This window comes from Chrysochloris asiatica, unplaced genomic scaffold (assembly GCF_000296735.1).
Source record: "Chrysochloris asiatica unplaced genomic scaffold, ChrAsi1.0 scaffold00018, whole genome shotgun sequence".
Classification (NCBI taxonomy): domain Eukaryota; kingdom Metazoa; phylum Chordata; class Mammalia; order Afrosoricida; family Chrysochloridae; genus Chrysochloris; species Chrysochloris asiatica.
Window position 1 is genome coordinate 20842435 of NW_006408536.1, and position 20161 is coordinate 20862595.

Here is a 20161-nt window from a genome sequence, read left to right on the forward strand (position 1 = left end):
ATTATCTTTAATTTACAGTTGGACACAATCCTAAACACAATGAGCACCATCTACAGTACCGGAAAAGCTTGTAATCCAAGCAATCCACAGGAGTGTCTATTACTTGAACCAGGTAGGCTGTTCATTCTGAGTTACTGTTATTAGTTGCCATGGAGTTGGTTCCCATGCACTATGAAACAAAACATCCCCCAGCCCTGCATTATCCCCATGAGCAGTTTTGGGTCAGACTGATGTGATCCATAGGGTTGTCACTGGCTGATTTGGGGAAGCAGATTGCCAGGTCTTTCTTCCTAGTCTGTTTCAGTCTGGATGCTCTACTGAAGCCTGTTCAGTCTCATAGCAATTCGCAAGCTCCCACTGACAGATGGGTGGCGACGGTACATGAGGTACATTGGCCAAGAATTGAGCCAGTGGAAGGGAATCATTTACCACTGGACAACTACTGTCCCCATTATTGCTTTAAAGTATTGACTATAAAGTTTACTTTTTTTCTCCCAAGTTCTAAGAGCTCTCTCATGGAAAATCCCAAGACGATAGATAACAAAATCTCATGGTAAAATGTGTCCCTTTCAAGTAATTTCATGAAGTTGATCATTATTTCCAGTGATGTATATGATGATAAATCAAAAAGTATTGCCATGAAATCATAGAAACCTTTATTAAAAAACAACAACAACAAATCAATATTTGAAGCTATTGTTTCTCAACATCTGCTCCGTTAGGCACATACACTTCTGAAGGCGGTGTTTCCATCTCTCTAACCCTTCCCCAAAGTATTCTGCGCTCTTCGAGTTACACCACGTCAACCAACAGCTTTGACACCCTTCAGGGACTCAAATCATCTTCCTTTTCAGTGTTCTTTGAGTTTGGGGAACAAAAAGAAGGCTTAAGGAGCAAGATCAGGGTTGTACGGTGAATGGGTCATGTTTTCTAACAAAATTCTCATAGGATAGCATTTGCTACCATTGAGGAGTAAGCAAGTGCACTGGGATGATGGAAAAACATTCCTCACCTCCAATTTCTTGACTTTTTTCTCACCAATGCAGTTTTCCATTTTCATAAAACTCCTTCTGAATAAGCCTCTGTAACAATGCTGTGTCCTTCAAGAGAAACTATCAAAATTACCCCTTAGAAATCCCCAAATCCAGTCGGTATAACCTTCTGAGCTGACCTCTCTGACTTGAATTCATCTGTGAGATCTTCCCAGTCTTCCTTGAAATGCTTAATTCATTTTTAAAATTTGTTGTTTTATGTGGGGTTGTTGTTGTTGTTGTTGTTAAGTGCCTTCGAGTCGGTTCCGACCCATAGCGACCCTGTACAGGGTTTCCGAGGGTGTAAATCCTTACGGGAGTAGAAAGCCTCATCTTTCTCCCGCGGAGCAGCTGGTAGTTTCGAACCGCTGACCTTAAGCTTAGCAGCCCGATTCGTAACCACTACGCTACCAGAGGTAACATTTCCTTAAATGTGTTGCAAATCTTCAATGATTTGAACAGATGTCTACTTTAGTTCTGTTAAAAATTTAACATTAGCCCTAACCACAAAATCATTTTTTTCCATAGCACCAAAAGTACTCCCTTTTTCAAAGGTACCACAATGAGTTTAAGACAAGCATATTACAGAGAGAACTTGTTTGTAGCCATCCACGTAACTAACCACATTTTATTTGGAATCAGTTGGGACATGTATCAACTGGAACCCTAGTAACAATGCTTTTTGACTGGCTCTAGTATTCCACCACTGGACTGTGGACCACAAGGTCGGCAGTTCAAACCCACCAGCTGCTCCTTGGAAACCTTTACAGGATTACTATGAATTGAAACCAACTTGCTGGCACTTAACAACAACAGTAACTTAAAGTGAGACTGCAGAGAGCAAAATTGTAAAGTTTTTTTTTTTTTTTAAATCTCACTGCTTGCTCTCTGCAGTCTCACTTTTAGCTCTTAACAGCTTATATGATAGTTTACAAATAAAAATTCTACAGTATGTGTTTATTTAAATAGTATTGATGGGTGTTTTGCAATAACAGGCTTGGATCGCATAATGGAAAACAGCACTGACTATGACCAGAGGCTCTGGGCGTGGGAAGGCTGGAGGTATGAGGTCGGCAGGCAGCTGAGGCCACTATATGAAGAATATGTGGACTTGAAAAATGAGATGGCAAAAGAGAATGGTAAGTTTGCCGGCTTCCAGAGGTCCTAAGAGGGTCTCTTAGCGGCACAAATGATCCTGGGGTGGCGCTGTAGGATAAGCACTGGACCACCAGGTTGGTTTGAACTGCAAGGTTGGCGGTTTAAACTAACCATCTGCTCCTCGAAAACCCTATACAGGGTGACTATGAGTTGGAACTGACAGCAACAGCACTTGACAGCAACAATACAGGATCACTGTGCGTCATAACCGACTTCATGTCACACAACCACCGCCACCACCATCTGTTTCTGTAAAGATTGCAGTCAAGAAAACCCCATGGAGCAGTCCTCCTCAGTAACAGATGGGTCGCCCTGTGTCAGAATGCAAGCAACAGCAGTGGGTTTTGTTGTTTTTAAGGCCCTAAAGGGACTGCAGAGTCATTTGAACTGCAAGGTCAGTGGTTCAAGCTCACCAGCTGCTCCTTGGAAACCCTATACAAGGTCGCTATGGGTCAGAATCGACTCGATGGCACTTAACAACAACAAAGGGACTCCTGGTTGGTTTGAACCGCAAGGTCGTTGATTCAAGCTCATTCCTCGAAAACCCTATACAGGGTCGCTATGGGTTGGAACTGACTCAACAGCACTTAACAACAACAATAACAACAAAAGCTCTCAATGGGTCACAGGGCTAGTTCTCATGCATGACCAAATCTGCCCTTTGACATTAAGACAACCTTTAAATTCAGATTCATCTACTGAGTAACTCAGGGTACCTGCTCCAAGAAGTCACAGGGAAAGAGGGAAAAGTATCTTGACATTGTACAATTTCAAAATCCCAGGGGAAAAAACTGTTCTACAGAACCTCAAAGGAAACAATTATCCAGAAAAACCTAAGTTCCCTGAGAGTTCCCAGGGAAGTGTCCTCACCTACCTGACCCACAGTTCACTCTCAAAGGTCATTTGGGGGTCTACTTCAGGGTGTTGTCCCAGAAAGAAAAAAGTCAAGTTCATCTAGGCTGCAACCCATTCTTTTCTGCAGTTGTCATGATAATTCAAGAAGACTTGCTGGCGCAACAGTTAAGCACTCGGTCGCAAACCATAAGATTAGCGATTCGAACCCAGTCAGTGGTTCCATGGGAGAAAGACCTAAGGAGCCGCTCCTTCCATAAAAATGACATTCTACTGACTCAACAGACCCCAACAACAACACACCAACAGCTTTTAACTCAAATCATGTGGTCATAAAAATCTTAACATGAGGCGTCATTTCTACATCTCTTGATTTATGCTCTTGCCTGAATATTGAGCTGATGTCACAGCATTATTAGCAACTTCAGGCTGAGTGAAAAAGAACTTTTTTATCTGTCTTTTATAAATTTCTTCCCCAGTCACTAAGCCTCATTCTCAAGCTATTAGCCGGAGACAGTAGTTGGTCAACAATTTAAAAAATAATAATATCCTGCGAATCCTTCCATCTAAGTATTTCTCTCCTCATTTGCCTGATCATTCACTGTTGATGTGCTTATAAAATGAAAGGCTACTAAAATGTGTTTGCCAACTTGATTCGCGGATATCCTAACACAAGCTCACGTTTCTTGGTGGAGAGACACTAAAGAAAGCATGCCAAGATGTGTTGCAAAGGCATGCAATTTGCGTATGGTTTGCATACAATTTGACTGCAAAACCAGACCGGTGGTGGCAAGGTCTAAGATATGCTGAGATCAATGTGAAAACAGAAGACACAGAGCAAAAGTTTTGAAGATGCAAACTGACCTCTGGAAAGAATCAGAGTGAGCAACTGCCCCTTATTACCTGTGTGACGTTGGACAGGTGACTTCACCTTAAGAGCAGCAACAGATTAGAGTGCCTTCGGGTTTTCTTGGCTATGATATTTATGCAGGACTCCTGATGTGGCGCTGTGGGTTAATGCATTGGACGGCAAAGTTGGTTTGACCCACAAGTTCGGCGGTTCAAGCTCACCAGCTGCTCCTTGGAAACCGTATATAGGGTTGCTATGGGTTGGAACCGACTCAATGTCACTTAACAACAACAACAACAACAACAAACTTTATGCAAGCAGATCACCACAGGCCTTTCTTCCCTAGTGCTGCTGATTTTGTTGGAGCTGACAACCTTTTGATTAGTATTTAGCACACAAACAGGGACCTAGCTGGTAGCATAGTGGTTACGAATCAGGCTGCGAGCCATAAGGTCAGCAGTTTGAAACTAAAGGCCATTCCGTGGGAGAAAGATGAGGCATTCTGTTCCCATAAAGATTTACAGCCTTGGAAACCCTGTATGAGTCGAAACTGACTCCACGGCATACAACAACAGCTGTTGTTGTTGGGTGTTGGTGAGTTAAGTTGGGCTCAGAGTAGAGCTCAGTGTAGAACTCAGTGTTACATTGGGTTTTTGACGTTGCTGCTCCGCAGGAGAAAGATGAGGCGATCTGCTCCCGTAAAGATTTATAGCCTCGGAAACCCTGTTCAGGGTCGCTATGGGTCGAAACCAACTCGACGGCACTTAACAACAACAATGACAACAACCTTGATGGGAACCGATCGCCAGGTCTTTCAATTAGCAGCTGTGACACCAATATCTGTGCTATTAAGTGCTGTAGAGTCGGTTTCAACTCATAGCGACCCTATATAGGGTTTTCAAGGCTGTGCATCTTTGCAGGCCCAGAAAACCTCATCTTTCTTCCTCCGAGTGGCTGGTGGGCTCAAATCACCGACCTTCTGGTTTGAAGTCCAGTGCTTATGCTACATAACTACCATGCTCCGTAGGATGTTTAGTAGGGTGGATGTTTAGAAGGGCAATAAAAATGTGATAAAACTTCAGATTTCTTTAACTTCCCACTAAAGCTAGTTTATGTAATACTGTGTTTTCTTTCTTTCTTTATGTTCTCCTCTTTCTCTTTTTGTTTTTTATAGGTTATGAGGACTATGGGGATTATTGGAGAGGAGATTATGAAACAAATGACTATAAGCGCAGCCAGCTGATTGAAGATGTGGAGCATACCTTTGAAAAGGTAAGCTAGGCTCTGTCCACAGAGACAGATGTGGGGCAGTGCCCAGGAAGATGAGGTAATGACTGAAGGACTCCCTGCTTGCTCCCAGAACACTCTTCTGCCATTCCCTGGCCCTATAAAATCATAAACGATTAGATCTTGAAGGGATTTTAGAGAATAATAGGGTGTCTAAAGATTTACACCCTCGGAAACCCTATACAGGGTTGCTATGGGTCGAAACTGACTCGATGGCACATAACAACAACAACAACAACAAGAAGCAGCAAGGTTTGAACTGCCAACCTTGCAGTTAGTAGTCCAGTGCTTATCCTACAATGCCCCACCAGGACTCCAGGTTAGCAGTGGTGGTGGTGGTTTGCTGGTGTGCCATGGAGTCAGTTCCGACTCACAGTGACCCTCTACAGGGTTTCCAAGGCTATAAATCTTTACGGGAGCAGAAAGCCTCACCTTTCTTCTGTGGAAACAGAAGTTTCGAACTTCTGACCTTGAGGTTAGCAGCCCAACTCGTAACCACTATGCTACCAGAACTCCTTGTTAATGAAAGAATTAACTGTTGATATCGATAACAACGTAATGAGCCTCCAAAAATGTTATGCCACGTAAAAGAAGCAAAACAAAAGATCACATCTTGTATTATTCAATTTCTATAAAATTATAGGGACCAAAGTCATGAGACTAGAAATGGGCATGTGATTCATTGCAAAAGGGCACAGAAAAGTTTGGGGGGTGTTGGCAATGGTGATATGATTGAGAAGCTATATATAAATTTATTAAGTCTCCAAATGGTTGCATTTTCTGGAATGTAGATTATACTTGATTTTTTTTTTCATTATTCCTTGTTGTTGTTGTTGTTGTTAAGTGCCGTCGAGTCGGTTCCAACCCATAGCGACCCTGTACAGGGTTTCCGAGGCCGTAAATCTTTACGGGAGCAGAACGCCTCATCTTTCTCCCGTGGAACAGCTGGTAGTTTCAAACTGCTGACCTTAAGGTTCACAGCCCGATTCGTAACCACTACGCTACCAGAGCTCCTTTCATTATTCCTTAGGGGTTTTAAAATTCTATTTTATTTGTTGTTGTTGTTATTGAGGAGATACACAACAAAACAAATACCAATTCAACAGTTCTACATGTACGATTCAGTGACACTGATTAGTGAGTTTCTCTCCATTAACAGGAACTCACTGACCTGTAAGGTTCTGGTCTAATCTTGTGAGTTGCTGTTGTCAATTGGACCCCGTTATACCTCAGTTCTTAAAAAGCAAGTAGGTAACATCTTAAAATGAATTTTCTTTTTCTGCAGCTGCTTTCATTTTGGGTCCTTGTGTTCCTTAAGGTATAAGGCTGAAAAGAAGGAATGTTTTTTAGCTCTCCAGAATATTTCAGGAGTCCTGGTGTGGCATTGTAGGATAAACACTGGACTGCTAACCACACAACAGTCAAACCCAGTAGCTGCTTCTCAGAAACCTTATACAGGGTCACCATGAGTCGGAACCGATTCAACAGCACTTAACAATAACAGAATATTTGAGAGAAGAAAAAAATGTTGCCTTTTTCTTTAGGAAAATGTGTATGGCTTAAAGGAGCTACTGTATCTAACGTTGGGGATTTGGAATCTGCACCCTTGTTCTTAAACATTCTTTCTTGACTTTTCAGATTAAACCATTATATCAGCAGCTGCATGCCTATGTGAGAACAAAGTTGATGAATACCTACCCTCAGCGAATCAGTCAGACTGGCTGTCTTCCTGCCCATTTGCTTGGTAAGAAACCTCAGGAATTCTTTGCGTACTTGTCTCTTATTGTTTGCATCAATAACATTATCTTTTGGATAAGGTCCAAAGTAAAACTTTTGGAAAAATCTATGACTGAAAGGAAGTTAGCAACATCATAGAAACCACATTGAAAGGACTTTATTCAATAGAAAGACCATTTTAAACCCTTCTGGATTGCATTTGGTAATTTTATACATAAAGGACTGTCAGAATCTGAAGGATAGGGGGATTATTTAAAGAATCTGAGTTCGAATGAGAATAGAAATTGGGGGAAAAAATGTTTATGCTACTCAAGTGAGTAGGCTAAACTCCCAAGATGGAATTTGGGATTCCAGTATCTCTTTGTTAGAGGAAAGACATGTGGTAGGCAGAAGGTGGTCAGAAATGAGAGGAAGGCCTTCCAGAACTAAGAAGCAGCCTGCGTGAACACTTGGGAAGTTCATTTGAGACTACACTAATTACTCTTGCTGAAGAGTACTTGTCTGGGGAACCGTTTGTATAGTGAATGGAGTCTTCTTTATCACGAAGCAAGAAGCCTAGCTTAGGGGGAGAATCAGTGTTCAAGATCTTTGAATCCTGCCCCTGAGCCTTTGTAGACCACTCATTCTCCTTCCCCGTCCAGGGACTGGCCATGTTCCGCCTGCCCTCCCACCCAGCAGCTGAGGCCAAATAACATATTAGTGTTCAGAAATGACATACCATGCGTACAATAGAATTCTTCTTGCCGTCAAAGCTAAGGTGCTTGCAGCTAATTCTCCTGTACAGCCAAACATCATGCATAAGCAGGAGAGAATATAGATGAAAGACCTATGGAGTCTTTTTACTATGAAATAATTCGAAATCCTTTCTACAGGTTATAGTCAAGAATTGGGTTTCTTCTTAAACATGTCTGGTGTGATGGGACTCTTGCTTCCTTCTAAGGTCGACTAATCAATTATTGTTGATGTTGTTAAGTGCCATTTCGTTGGTTCCGACTCATAGTCGACCCTATATAGGGTTTCTGAGGAGTGGCTGGTGGATTTGAACTGGCAACCTTGTGCCTCAAACTGACCTTGCGGCCCAACGCATTATCCTGCGGCACCACACCAGGACTCCATCAATCATTAGATGGCACCAATTCTAAGCTAGTTCTACCTTATGTGTAACTGAATCAGTACCCTTCTAAAGTCTTCCATTCATTATTCCTAATTCCATGCTTTCAAGTTACCCAGAGTATGTCGATTCTTCTACAAGATGGCCTTCCAGATATTTGGTGACAACCATCACATAAAACTTGGCATAATGCCTGGCACTGGGCTATGTGTTCAATGCATTTTTAATGACAAAGACTATTATCAAGGAACCCTGGTGAGGTAGTGGGCTGCTAACTGCAAGGCCAGCAGTTCAAATTTACCAGTTGCTCCATGATTGAAAGATGAGGCTTTCTGCTCCTGTAAAGATCTAGAGCCTCAGAACCCCTATACAGGGTCACTATGAGTCAGAACCGATTTGACAACACACAACACACAACCACCGCCATCACTTTTATCAAGATGCATATGCTTTTTTCTTTTTTTCAAGTTAAATATCCCTCTCAGGTTTTAAACCATTCCTCAAAATCCTATTTTCTCCATTTGTTCTCCTGTGGATGAATGTGTATTTCTGCTGTCTTTGTTATATGTTAACAGAAGCTTCTCTCTCTCTCTTTTTAAAATAGGTGATATATGGGGTAGATTTATCCACGCCCTTTTTCAAATGTCATGCCCAAACTAAACAGTTACTCTAGATGGGGTTGGACCAACATAGAGGAAAATAAAATAAAACTGCTTTTGTTTTCGACAAGTCTGTAGTCTAAGGTCTCGTGGGTTTTAGGTGCCACGTCATGCTGTTTATTGGTTGATATTTTGGTCTTTTACATCAGCCAAAGGTCATACATACATCATCTACTTCTTTATTGGGTAAATTTTCCTTGAAAATTTTAGCATTGAACTTCACATTTGTCTTCACTAAATGTTGTCTTTTAAAAGATGAGCTTTTCAACTCACCCAGTTAAGTGTATTACTATGTTAGTTACCATGGAGTTGATTCCAACTCATGATGACTTCATGTGTGTAGAGTCAAACTGCCCCATTAGATTTTCAGAAACAGATCACCAGCTCTATCCTCTGAAGTGTATTTTGGTGGGTTGGAACTATCAAACGTCTGGCTAGTAGCCAAGTACTTAGCCATTTGTGCCACCCAGGGACAAAAGCGAACTCCAGTTACCTGTTAGTAGAAGTTTCTGAACAATAAGCCAATACAATCTCTTGAATCTTATACTGGGCATTGTTGATTATTAGTTTAGTTTGTAATATTTTTTGGATGATGGCTAATATACATCCCTTTATAATCTATAGTTTTTATGTCCTATATATTTAACAGTTCGAAACTACCAGCAGCTCCGCGGGAGAAAGATGAGGCTTTCTACTCCCGTAAGGACTTACACCCTCGGAAACCCTGTACAGGGTCGCTATGGGTCGGAACCAACTCGACGGCACTTAACAACAACAACAACATATATTTAACAAATTGACCTTGGAGTCATAATTTGGGATGGTAGAAACTGGAATGGTTTACTAACATGCTTTGCTCAACCTCATCAACTGCTGTCATTTAAATCTGTTATAGGAGATAGAAGAAGAAATAAATGTTGGACATTTAGAACAAGAGAAGGGAAGAAGAGGTAGTGGAAGGCAATTTCAGAAAGTGGATTAAATTTAGAATAATTTATGGCTCACTTACCAATTCAACCTCATGCATTATGCAAAATTGAGTGTGTATTTCTGCTCTCTTTGTTACATGTTAACGGAAGCTTCTCTCTCTCTCTCTTTTTAAACTAGGTGATATGTGGGGTAGATTTTGGACAAATCTGTACCCTTTGACAGTCCCCTTTGGACACAAACCAAACATAGATGTTACTGAGGAAATGGTGAAACAGGTAGGAAGAAGAGACCTTACAACCAAATCTAAATGTTCAGCTTCATTGTTTTTATCCAGCCTTCGGCTCTTTTGCATCTGGAATCATATGAATAACAACATTTCAAGCTCATTTAAATTTAATTTTCCCAGGTAGCAATCTTTTCATGGAAAACTAAATTCTATTGTCAGTGCCTTGATTAACAGGTATGGTGTTGATTTTTTTTTTTTTTTTTTGGAGAGGTATTCAAAATGGAAATGCCCTGAAATGTCTAGTGAACAGGAAGATGTGGAATTAGCAGCAATAGGGTGGCCTCACTCTTTCCAGATTTAGTCATTGTGAGCTAATCAGTCACTAATCTTTGTGAATAGCAAAAACACAAGGACAACATCAGAAGACTTTTTGCACAGTGTTTTAAAAATCATTATGATGAAAAATATAAGTTTTTAATACTCATCAATTTCAATATCGTCTGACATTATGCCTGTAAAGGACAATAGTAAAAAAACCCAAAGGAAACAACAACAAAAATTCAAGCCTATAGTTTCATGTCCTGTTTCTTATCCTCAGGATTGTTAAGAAGGAAAGCAGGACTTGACTTGTCTTTGAGATCAGAGGGAGTTTCCTGTGTCAGTAAAAGTGATTCATTCTGCCGATAACACAAACTTAATTTATCCAGTATAGATCTCATCTCCTAAGCAGGCTTGGTCAGCTCCTGGGACTCTGACTCCCAACAGAGTCAGGTGGGTGGCAGTTGTCTTTTGCTGCCTCTCTCCAACCTCAGAACATTCTAAAAGTTTTGACTTCCATACATACTGTGAGGCCAAACTCCAACTGTGCATTAGCTGCTGAGCCACATCAGGATCTCTTTGATTCCAAAAACCTGTGCAGCCATGTATATGTCATGTCTACATCATGTCTACCTCATGTTGACCTCATGTCTGTGTCATGTCAATCTCAGTGCTTGTATCTCCCACAAGGGCCTTGCCTGAGTTGAGTTGCCTGTTGACTTGAGTTGAGCAGTCTTTAGCTTTCTTTTCCAAACTCATGCTTATACTTGACTTGTTATACTAAATAGGTCATTGTTGTTTATGATTAGACTTGGAATAGAAAGTACAAACAAAGACCAAAAATATTGTGCATAATCTCATCCAGTCTACTGTCAACATTTTCCATGTATTTTCCCATTAAGATTACACTACATGAGACAGTGAATAAATTCTACTTTTTCACATACTATTAAATTATAAATATTTTTCACATCAATAATAACTCTTGATAAATAACATTTGAATAGCTGCATAATTTTCCACTCTATAAACCAAACCAAATCAGACTTATTGCCATTGGGTAAATTCCAACTTATAGTGACCCTCTAGGACCGAGTAGAACTAGTCCATAGGATTTTGAAGGCTGTAAGTCCTGGTGTAGCGCTGTGCGTTAATGCGCTGGACTGCAAAATCGGTTAGAACAGCAATGTTGGCAGTTCAAGCTCACCAGCCGCTCCTTGGAAATCCTATACAGGGTTGCTATGGGTCGGCACTGACTCAATGGCACTTAACAACAACAACAGAAACAACAATCTTTATGGTGGGAGTCATGGTGTGACACTGTGGGTTAATGAGCTGGACTGCACGAACAGTTTGAACTGCATGGTCGGAGGTTCAAGCTCACCAGTTGCTCCTCAGGGTCACTATGAGTTGGAACCAACTTGACGGCACTTGGCAACGATCTTTATGGTAGCAACTGCCACATCTCTCTCCCATGGAGAAGCTGGTGGGTTCGAGCCTCCTTTTCGTTAGCAGCTGAGTACACATTATTTATTGAATTATTGAACCTTTCTGGTGGCTTTTTCCATTGTTGTTTTTGTTTTTTCTCTATAAAACATTACCACTTAAGAGAGAATTCTTTGACTTAATTTCTGATGATTTCTTAGATTAGGTTCCTAGAGACAGGATTACTGAGACAAAGAATACAAACATGTCCATACATGTTAACAAATTGCTTTATAGGAAATGTATGCCAATATACACATGAGAAAGAAAGCTGTTCTTTTAATGTTGGAATTAAATACTGTTCCTTTTTTCAGGGCTGGGATGCAATAAAGATATTCAGGGAGGCAGAGAGCTTCTTTGCGTCTGTTGGCCTCCCTAATATGACTAAAGGATTCTGGGAAAATTCCATGCTAACTGAGCCAAAGGACGGCCGGAAAGTGGTCTGCCACCCTACAGCCTGGGACTTGGGGAAGGATGACTTCAGGTAGTGCAGCCTTTACGTACACGGTGACTCTAAGCTGTGGAAGAATGGTGGTGGGGTGACGTTCAACTTGGACTCTTCTCTGCTTCTCTTAGCACAGAAGGGATGTGCTAACTCTCGAGTGAAGGCCAAGAGTCTGTGATGACACAACTTGGCTTTCCCAGGAATAGGGAATTATTAGCTGATCCTACCACAAACTGTAGGATAAGCACTGGACTGCTAACCACAAGGTCGGCAGTCCAGACCCACTAGCCTCTCCTCAGAAACCCTATACAGAGTATGCTGTGAGTCAGAACCAACTTGACAGCACTTAAGAGCAATAACCCTGAGCCTTCAGATAACCCTTTTCATTGGAAGTAACAGACATCTGTAGGATGCTGGTGGCCGCATCTGGAAAGGCGCAGGCATCATAATAATGAGGAAGTGGAAAAGAAGAACTGCCCACATCTGGAGTAGAGGGTAGAATCAGACAGGGCTTTATGGGTGCCATTTGAACTGGATTTGGGAGGTGAGAAGGGTTTGAGTAGAGGGAGATGGAAGGAGGGCATGGGGCTGGGAGAACAGCAGGATCCAATGCAAAGAGGTGGGTACTGGAGTCAGCAAGTTAGCTTAGAGTGGCAGGCCTGGGCAGAAGGGGCTGAGGGACTTTGCCAACAGAGCACAGACTTCAGAATTCCGGGTGTGTCATTTAATGCCACTGCAACATTGGGTCAGTATTTAACCTTGGGTTTCAGTTCCCTTCCCTATAAAGAGTAGTAATTCCCAGGTTGCAGGTTTGTGAGTGTCTTTGGTCGGCTTCCCTAGCCTGAGATGGATGCTGTGCAATGCTACTTTGAAGGAGTGCTCGGGAGAAAAGGGGAGTGAAGGAAGCAGGGTTGAGCAGGGGAAGGCAGTTCCTGAGCAAGGCTGTGATCTCAGCTGTGCAAACCCATGGGACACTTGGGAGCGTGATTCCTACTACAGAGTGTGTCCCACTTTCTGGTAAGGGGACTAGCCTTTGGGGCTGTGAACTGACCCAGAAAGTGGGCAAACATCACCTCCTGGTCCAGGCATCTTGTATTTGGCCAAGTCGTAGCACCTATGACTCAGGGTGCTGGGTGATGGGTACATCTGCCTGGTAATTGGGACCTAAGTTGAGCCCCAACAGCATTTACTAGAGTAATGGTTGGCAATGCTTTGATATAAAGGGACAGATAGGTTAAGTTTTGTAGGTCTCTGTTGCAACTCTTCAACTTTGCTGTTTTAGCATGAAAGTAGCCATGCTGTTATTGTTAGCTGACATCGAGTTGGCCCTGACTCATGTGAACCCATGTGACAGAATGGAAATTGCTCCATAGAGTTTTCTTGGTTACAGTCTTGGCGAGAGCAGATTATCAGGTTTTTCTTCCTTGGCTTGTGAACTCATGTAGTTGTTGTTGTTAAGTGCCATCAAGTCAGTTCTGACTCATAGCAACCCTGTATAGGGTTTCTGAGGAGCAGCAGGTGGCTTTGAACTGTCAACCTTGTGGTTCGCATTCCAGTGCTGATCCGACAATACCACAAAAATAAAAACCAGTTGCTTTCATTGAGTCGATGCTGATTCAAGGTGACGTCGTTTGTATCCAGATAAAATGCACTCAATAGGATTTTTCAGTGGCTCATTTTTCCAAAGCCACCAGGTCTTTCTTCTTTGTTAACTGTTTGCATCATTCAAGGACTCGAGCCTGAGTCTGTGATCAGGAAGCCAGGCATCTGCACCGCCAGTCGGGTTCTACTGAGTACCTAGTGCAGTTTCTTGGTGACTAAATCTTAGAAAGATGGTCCATGCTGCTCAAATGCCATATGATTCTACTGTAATGATGGAATAACATTTGATGAGATTGATATTAATCTCACCCATTAATATGCAGGATCAAGATGTGCACAAAAGTGACAATGGATGACTTCCTGACAGCCCATCATGAGATGGGACACATTCAGTATGACATGGCATATGCCAGACAACCCTTCCTGCAAAGAAGTGGAGCGAATGAGGGGTTCCATGAAGCTGTTGGAGAAATCATGTCACTCTCTGCTGCCACACCTAAGCATCTGAAAGCCATTGGCCTCCTGCCACCTGACTTTCAAGAGGACTCTGGTATGAACATCCTTCCACGGCTTGTGCTCGGGGTTCTTTAGTCTGATGTGGGCATTTGTATTATAGGACATCATTTACTTTATGCCGCATAAGCTAGAAGATAGATATGGGGCTCTGGGAATTACTAACAGGCCTAGTGGCCCACTGGTTAAGTGTTCAGCTGCTAACTGACAAGTGGCAGTCTGTTTCCGCACAGATGCCAACCTTGGAAATCCTAGGGGGCAATTCTACTCTCTCCGACAGGGTCGCTGTGAGGTAGAATCTACTTGACAGCAATGGATGGGGAATTACTACTAATAAGAAATGTTAAAGTTTTTATCAGAATATGCCAAGTAAGTAGCGTTGTAGCTTTGAAAAGGCAATAGGAGTGTTAGTTGAATGAATGGATTTGAGTCCCTAAGAAATGGACTTTTGTTGTTTTGTGTTTCAATGGTACTGAAACGGGCCCCCAGAATTGAAGTGGCTGATCCAAGGTCACCCAGCAAATGATAATCAGGGCTCTGATTAGATCCCTCTGGTTTTAGGGAAAACACTTCCCAAACCATTAGAGCTGGCACAGATTCTAAGAACTATTGTACAAAGGCATAAACAAAATCCAAGAGAGAGAAAGTAACAGGCTCAAGTTGGCGATGCAATGTAGTGGCAGGAACCAAAGTGAAGCCCAAGTTTAAAACGTTTCCCATCATGGTGTGCAAAGCACAACGTGGGTATTCTTACAAAACAGGTAGTGAAATAGCAAGATTGGAAGGGACTTAATGCTTTGTGCATCTAGCTGAATGAAGCCTTAATTTCCTGCTGCAACATGCCCTCAGATCCAGACTTTTCTTCAGCATCTCCTGACAAGAAACACATTTAGCCTGAGGCAGCCCAGTTCTCTTTGGGCAATTTGGACTTGATGGCGAATGGCTAATGCTTATGAGATCCAGATTCTTTCGTAAAGATGCCATGGCTTTTGATTCCTCCTTGTAGGGAGGATAATTAGAGCCAAATATCTCCTCTTCTTCCAAGTGTTTCTCTCCCCTCTTGTTTGCTATTTGGGACACAAACATCAGCCCCTCTATCTGGTCAATATGATCGAGGTCATGGTCGTGAGTGCCAGCTTTCTGTGGGATGTTCACTTTTGTGTCCATAGCTGGCTCCAGTCCCTCTGTGATTTCATGAGAGCCTGGGAGAAGGTCAGTGGAAAACCATCAATCATCATGCTTGAAAGCAAAGACTCCACAGAGTCTAGACCATTGGTGGCATCTTCCATGAAGGAAGAAGCAAAAAAGAAGACAGTTAACAATAATTGTGTCTGTCTACGAGTACTTTCTAATTTAAAATTTCCATTCATTCAGCAATTATTTATCATTTAAAAAATATTCCCTGTGAGCAGTCCTTAAGATGGTAGTAACCCAAACCTATTGCCTTGGAGTTGGTTCCGACTCATCGTGAGCCTATAGGACAGACTTCAAGTGCTCCCTGGGATTTCTGAGGCTGTACATTTTTACAGCATAGACAACCTCATCTTTCTCTCCCTGAACAGTTGGTCCCTCTGATCTTGCAGTTAGCAGCCTAGCACTTAACCTACAGAGCCACTAGGACTCCTTTGTTGTTGTTGTTAAGTGCCGTAGAGTCAGTTCTGACCCATAGGGTTTCCTGTATAGGATTTCCAAGGAGTAGCTGGTGAGTCTGAATCACCAACCTTGCAGTTCAAACCAATGGACTCCTCTAGATGGTACTAAAGCCAGCAACATCTGAATCCACTGCCGTCAAGTCAATTCCAACTCTATAGGCAGGATAGGACTGCTCCATAGGGTTTCCGAGGCCGTAAATCTTTATGGGAGCAGACAGCCTCACCTTTCTCCCACGAAGTGGCTGGTGGATTTGAACAAATAGCGTTTCCGTTAGTGTCCAGTATTAACCCACAGCACCACCAGTGCTCTTGTTGTTGTTGTTAAGTGCCATCGAGTCAGTTCTGACTCATAGTGACCCAGTATAGGGTTTCCGAGGAGAGGCTGGTGAGGTTGAACCACCAACCTTGAAGTTCAAACCGACCTTGTGGTCCAGCACATTAACCCGCAGCACCACAACAGGACTCTAGACATGTCTTGAAAAACTCCTGTTTGTTCCTTTGATGTGTGAATGACTAAGAAAAAAAAATTCCTTCCCTTCCTCCCTCCCTCTCTGTCTTCCTTCCTCTTTCAAACATTTATTGAGCACATACTATGTACTTGCAAGGCATTTTTCTAGACCGAAGATACAATGGTGTGCTGAGTAGATTCTGCCCCAGTGTTTGCATTCTAGTGAGTCTCTCATTATTACGCCAGAGATGACTTCTGTTGACCATTTTCTTTACTAATAAAAGATAAATGGAAGAACATGATTTGTTTTCTTGGTAAGAAAGATGCCAGAACATTGAAAGTACATTCTAGCTTTCTTTATTCAGTGGATGATGGTTTCTGAGGATTTCCCTCCTGGCTTCCTGGCTTTTGACCATATCTAACATTTGTTTCTTTAATAAAAATGTATGGCGGGCATCATATAGCAGATACTGAGACATTAATGGCCACTGACTGCCTTCACAGAGCATCCAATGATAAATAACACCACTGGGAATGTTGATAAAATAGCCCCAGTTAGTTCTGATAAAAGTATTTAAGGCAGACTGTGGAAACTAAAGAGAAAAATGAGGATTAGGAGATGCCTATGCATTTTATTTACCGATTCTATCCCAGTGCTTTGGAATCCTGGTATGACGCACTGGGCCACAAGGTTGGTTTGAACCACAAGGTGGCCGGTTCAAACTTACCAGCTACTCCTTGGAAACCCTATAAAAGGTTGCTGTGAGTCAGAACCGACTTGACATCACTTAACAACAAAAACAACAATAATCCCAGTGTTTTACCCTATTTCAGATTCCTTACTTGAGAAAATGAATATATACATATATCTATAATCCACTGTGAAGATTTCTCATGTCATCACTCTTATAGTGAATTTATCTTGAGATTAGGAAAGTTCTATTTGGTACAAAATGTTCAGTTCTCCTCATCTTCATATTTATTCTTTGCCATTTGACTTTCAGAAACAGAATTGAACTTCCTACTCAAACAAGCGCTCACGATTGTTGGAACCCTGCCCTTTACTTACATGCTAGAGAAATGGAGGTGGATGGTCTTTAAAGGTGAAATTCCCAAAGAGCAATGGATGAAAAAGTGGTGGGAGATGAAGTAAGTCAATGTGCAAAATGTGTTCTTACGAGTTTTTCATTTATTTAGAAAAGTATAAAAGCAATTGACTGCCCTTTGGGGCACACAGACATGCAGACAACTGTTGGTATCTATAATCAATGAACTGAGCATTTCCTCTAGCCACCAGACCCATGGCATTGCCTTAGGAACTAACACTGTTCCCATTAGCCCTCAGCCAATGACTGATGGGAGTTGGTAGATAAATACCTCAGTTTCATCATCCTCATCTGGGATAACTCTGAGGTATCTTACTGTTCTTACAGTTCTTCAGTGGATAAAAAAAAAAAAAACAAAAAAAACCTCCAATTACCCACAATGGTAACTTGCTGGATAAGACACCGTTTTAGGGGGGTGGGAGGGCCGGTTTTCTTTTCTCTGCCTCATTTTCTTACTCCTTTGCCAATGTTTACTAGAATCATCTCTCGGGAACTGTCTAAGGGTCTGCTGCTGAGAGAACCCAATAGAAAACAATTAGGTTTGGTGTTTGCCGAGAAAACACATTCATAGTCACAGTAACTGGGATTTCCATGGCTAAATCTGAAAGGCTGGTGACATGTGGTTAAGTATGTGGAAAAGATAAGGACATCCATGCTAAGGCATTGTCACCAAATCGTACTAACGAGGGCATGTGTGCACGAGTACACATGTGAGTGCACACACACACATGCCTTCTCCTCAAAGTTTCCTTGGCTCTGTTCCCCACCCAAGCAGAGTCAGGTGAACACTACTTATTTTTCATCTTCTTAAGTGTGGTCAATATATTCATTTTTTTGGTATTTGTACATTCTGTAAAACTAAAATGTCTGCCAGGACAGATAAAATGGGGTACAGCAACATGAATGCCTTTAAGGTACATTTTTAACCATACACTAGTAATTGGTAAATTATTTTAAATTTTATTTAGAGGCCTTATTCTTTGTTTGGAGTCTTGGTGTGGCATTGCAGGATAAGCACTGGATTGGTTACCCCAAGTTCGGAAATTCAAACCCACCAGCCGTTTTCAGAAATCTTATGCTATGAGTTGGAACCGACACCACAGCACGCAACAACAACTATTTGTTTAAAAGATACATAATTATTTTCCACTGGCATATTCTGGTTGAATTGGGAAAAAAAGAGAGATAACTACATAAAAGGCTTTGTGGTTATTGTTGTTAGGTGCTGTGGAGTCAGTTCTGACTCATAGTGACCCTAAGTACCCCGGAAGAAAACGCTGCTTGGCCATGAGCCATCCTCATGCTCATTGCCTTTGATCACTGTCTCGCGTTGTTTGAGCCTATTGTGGCAGGGCCTGTGTCAATCTCTCTTCCACTGTTTATATTTCACCTGAGAGCCAGTTCCAATGTAAATATCATTAACTGATGAAACAGAAGGGCTTGTACCCAACTCTCCCATTGCTAATGTATCTTGTTTTCTCTTTAAAGGCGAGAGATAGTTGGGGTTGTGGAACCTTTGCCTCATGATGAATCTTATTGTGACCCTGCAGCTCTGTTCCATGTTGCTAATGACTACTCATTCATCCGGTAAATACACAGTTTTCTTCTTATGGTTTAACTCTTAGGGTTTGTGGATCCCTGTTCTAGTGATAGGAATAAAATGAATGACGATGATCATTTCTCTTTCTATCCCATGGCCCACTCCAAGAATCTCAAAATCAATGATCACTTTCAATTCAATTTAATGCAACACAATTTATTGGATTCAATAAAACTGGGGTGAGATCTTCTCACCACCATGGAGGAATTAGTAGCATCACTGGGAAAAATGAAGTGGTTTCTTGATTTGTTCTCTTATTACTGACAGTGTTCAGAAAGCATTGTAATAGAAAGGACATTTTTAACTTGGCGTCCAAATACCAATGTTCCTCATCTGTTGGCGTACTAACCTTGAGTTTCCCCAGCTTCGGTTTCTTTATTTGTAAGATGGGGATACTTTCTCTGTCCTATATGAGGATCGGAGTCCTGGTGTGGTGCTGTGGGCTAATATGTCACACTGCAAGTCATTTGAACTGCAAGGTCAGTGGTTCAAACTCACCAATTGCTCCTTGGAAACCCTGTACAGGGCCGCTATGGGTCAGAATCGACTCGACAGCACTTAACAACAGCAACAATAACAATCTGAGGATCAGTTGATAGTATATGTTATTGTTAGTTGCCATTGAATTGGTTCCAACTCTTAGCGACCCTATGCACAACAGAACAAAACACGCCCAGTCCTGTTCACAATTGTTGTGTTTGAGCCCATGGTTACTGCCAGTAATTCAATCCACTTCATTGAGAGTCTTTCTTTTTTTGGAGGTGGGTGGGTGGGTAATCCTCTACTTTACCAGGAGTCCTCATGTGGCACTGTAGGATAAGCACTGCACTGCTAACTATAAGGTTGGCAGTTCAAACCCACCGGCCATTTCTTGGAAATCCTACACAGGGTTGCTATGAGTCCGAACTGACTCGGTGGCACTTAACTACGATTACTTTACCAAGCACGATGTCCTTTTCCAGAGCTTAGTCTCTCCTGCTAATGTGTCCAAAGTATATGAGATAAACTGTCATATTCATATGAGAAGGCTATAAATCTGCACAATACATTACAAATATAAGTTAACATTTAAGAACCTAATATTGAATTGCTTGTCAGCTGATGTATAAAATACAGGTAAGTTACGGTGTGTTTGTAATAAGGTTCATGTT

The 20161-nt window shown here is 41.8% G+C and overlaps 1 protein-coding gene across 1 annotated transcript in view; it reads left to right on the forward strand.

The window, feature by feature from the left end:
- ACE2 (angiotensin I converting enzyme 2) overlaps positions 1-20161 on the forward strand; it is a 41753-nt gene that overhangs the window by 12267 nt on the left and 9325 nt on the right. The window contains exons 3-11 of the mRNA XM_006835610.1: positions 19-112; positions 2027-2170; positions 5066-5163; positions 6817-6922; positions 9793-9890; positions 11959-12128; positions 14015-14241; positions 17309-17453; positions 18899-18997. Coding sequence (XP_006835673.1) covers positions 19-112; positions 2027-2170; positions 5066-5163; positions 6817-6922; positions 9793-9890; positions 11959-12128; positions 14015-14241; positions 17309-17453; positions 18899-18997 — 1181 coding nt within the window. The remainder of the gene's footprint in view (positions 1-18; positions 113-2026; positions 2171-5065; positions 5164-6816; positions 6923-9792; positions 9891-11958; positions 12129-14014; positions 14242-17308; positions 17454-18898; positions 18998-20161) is intronic.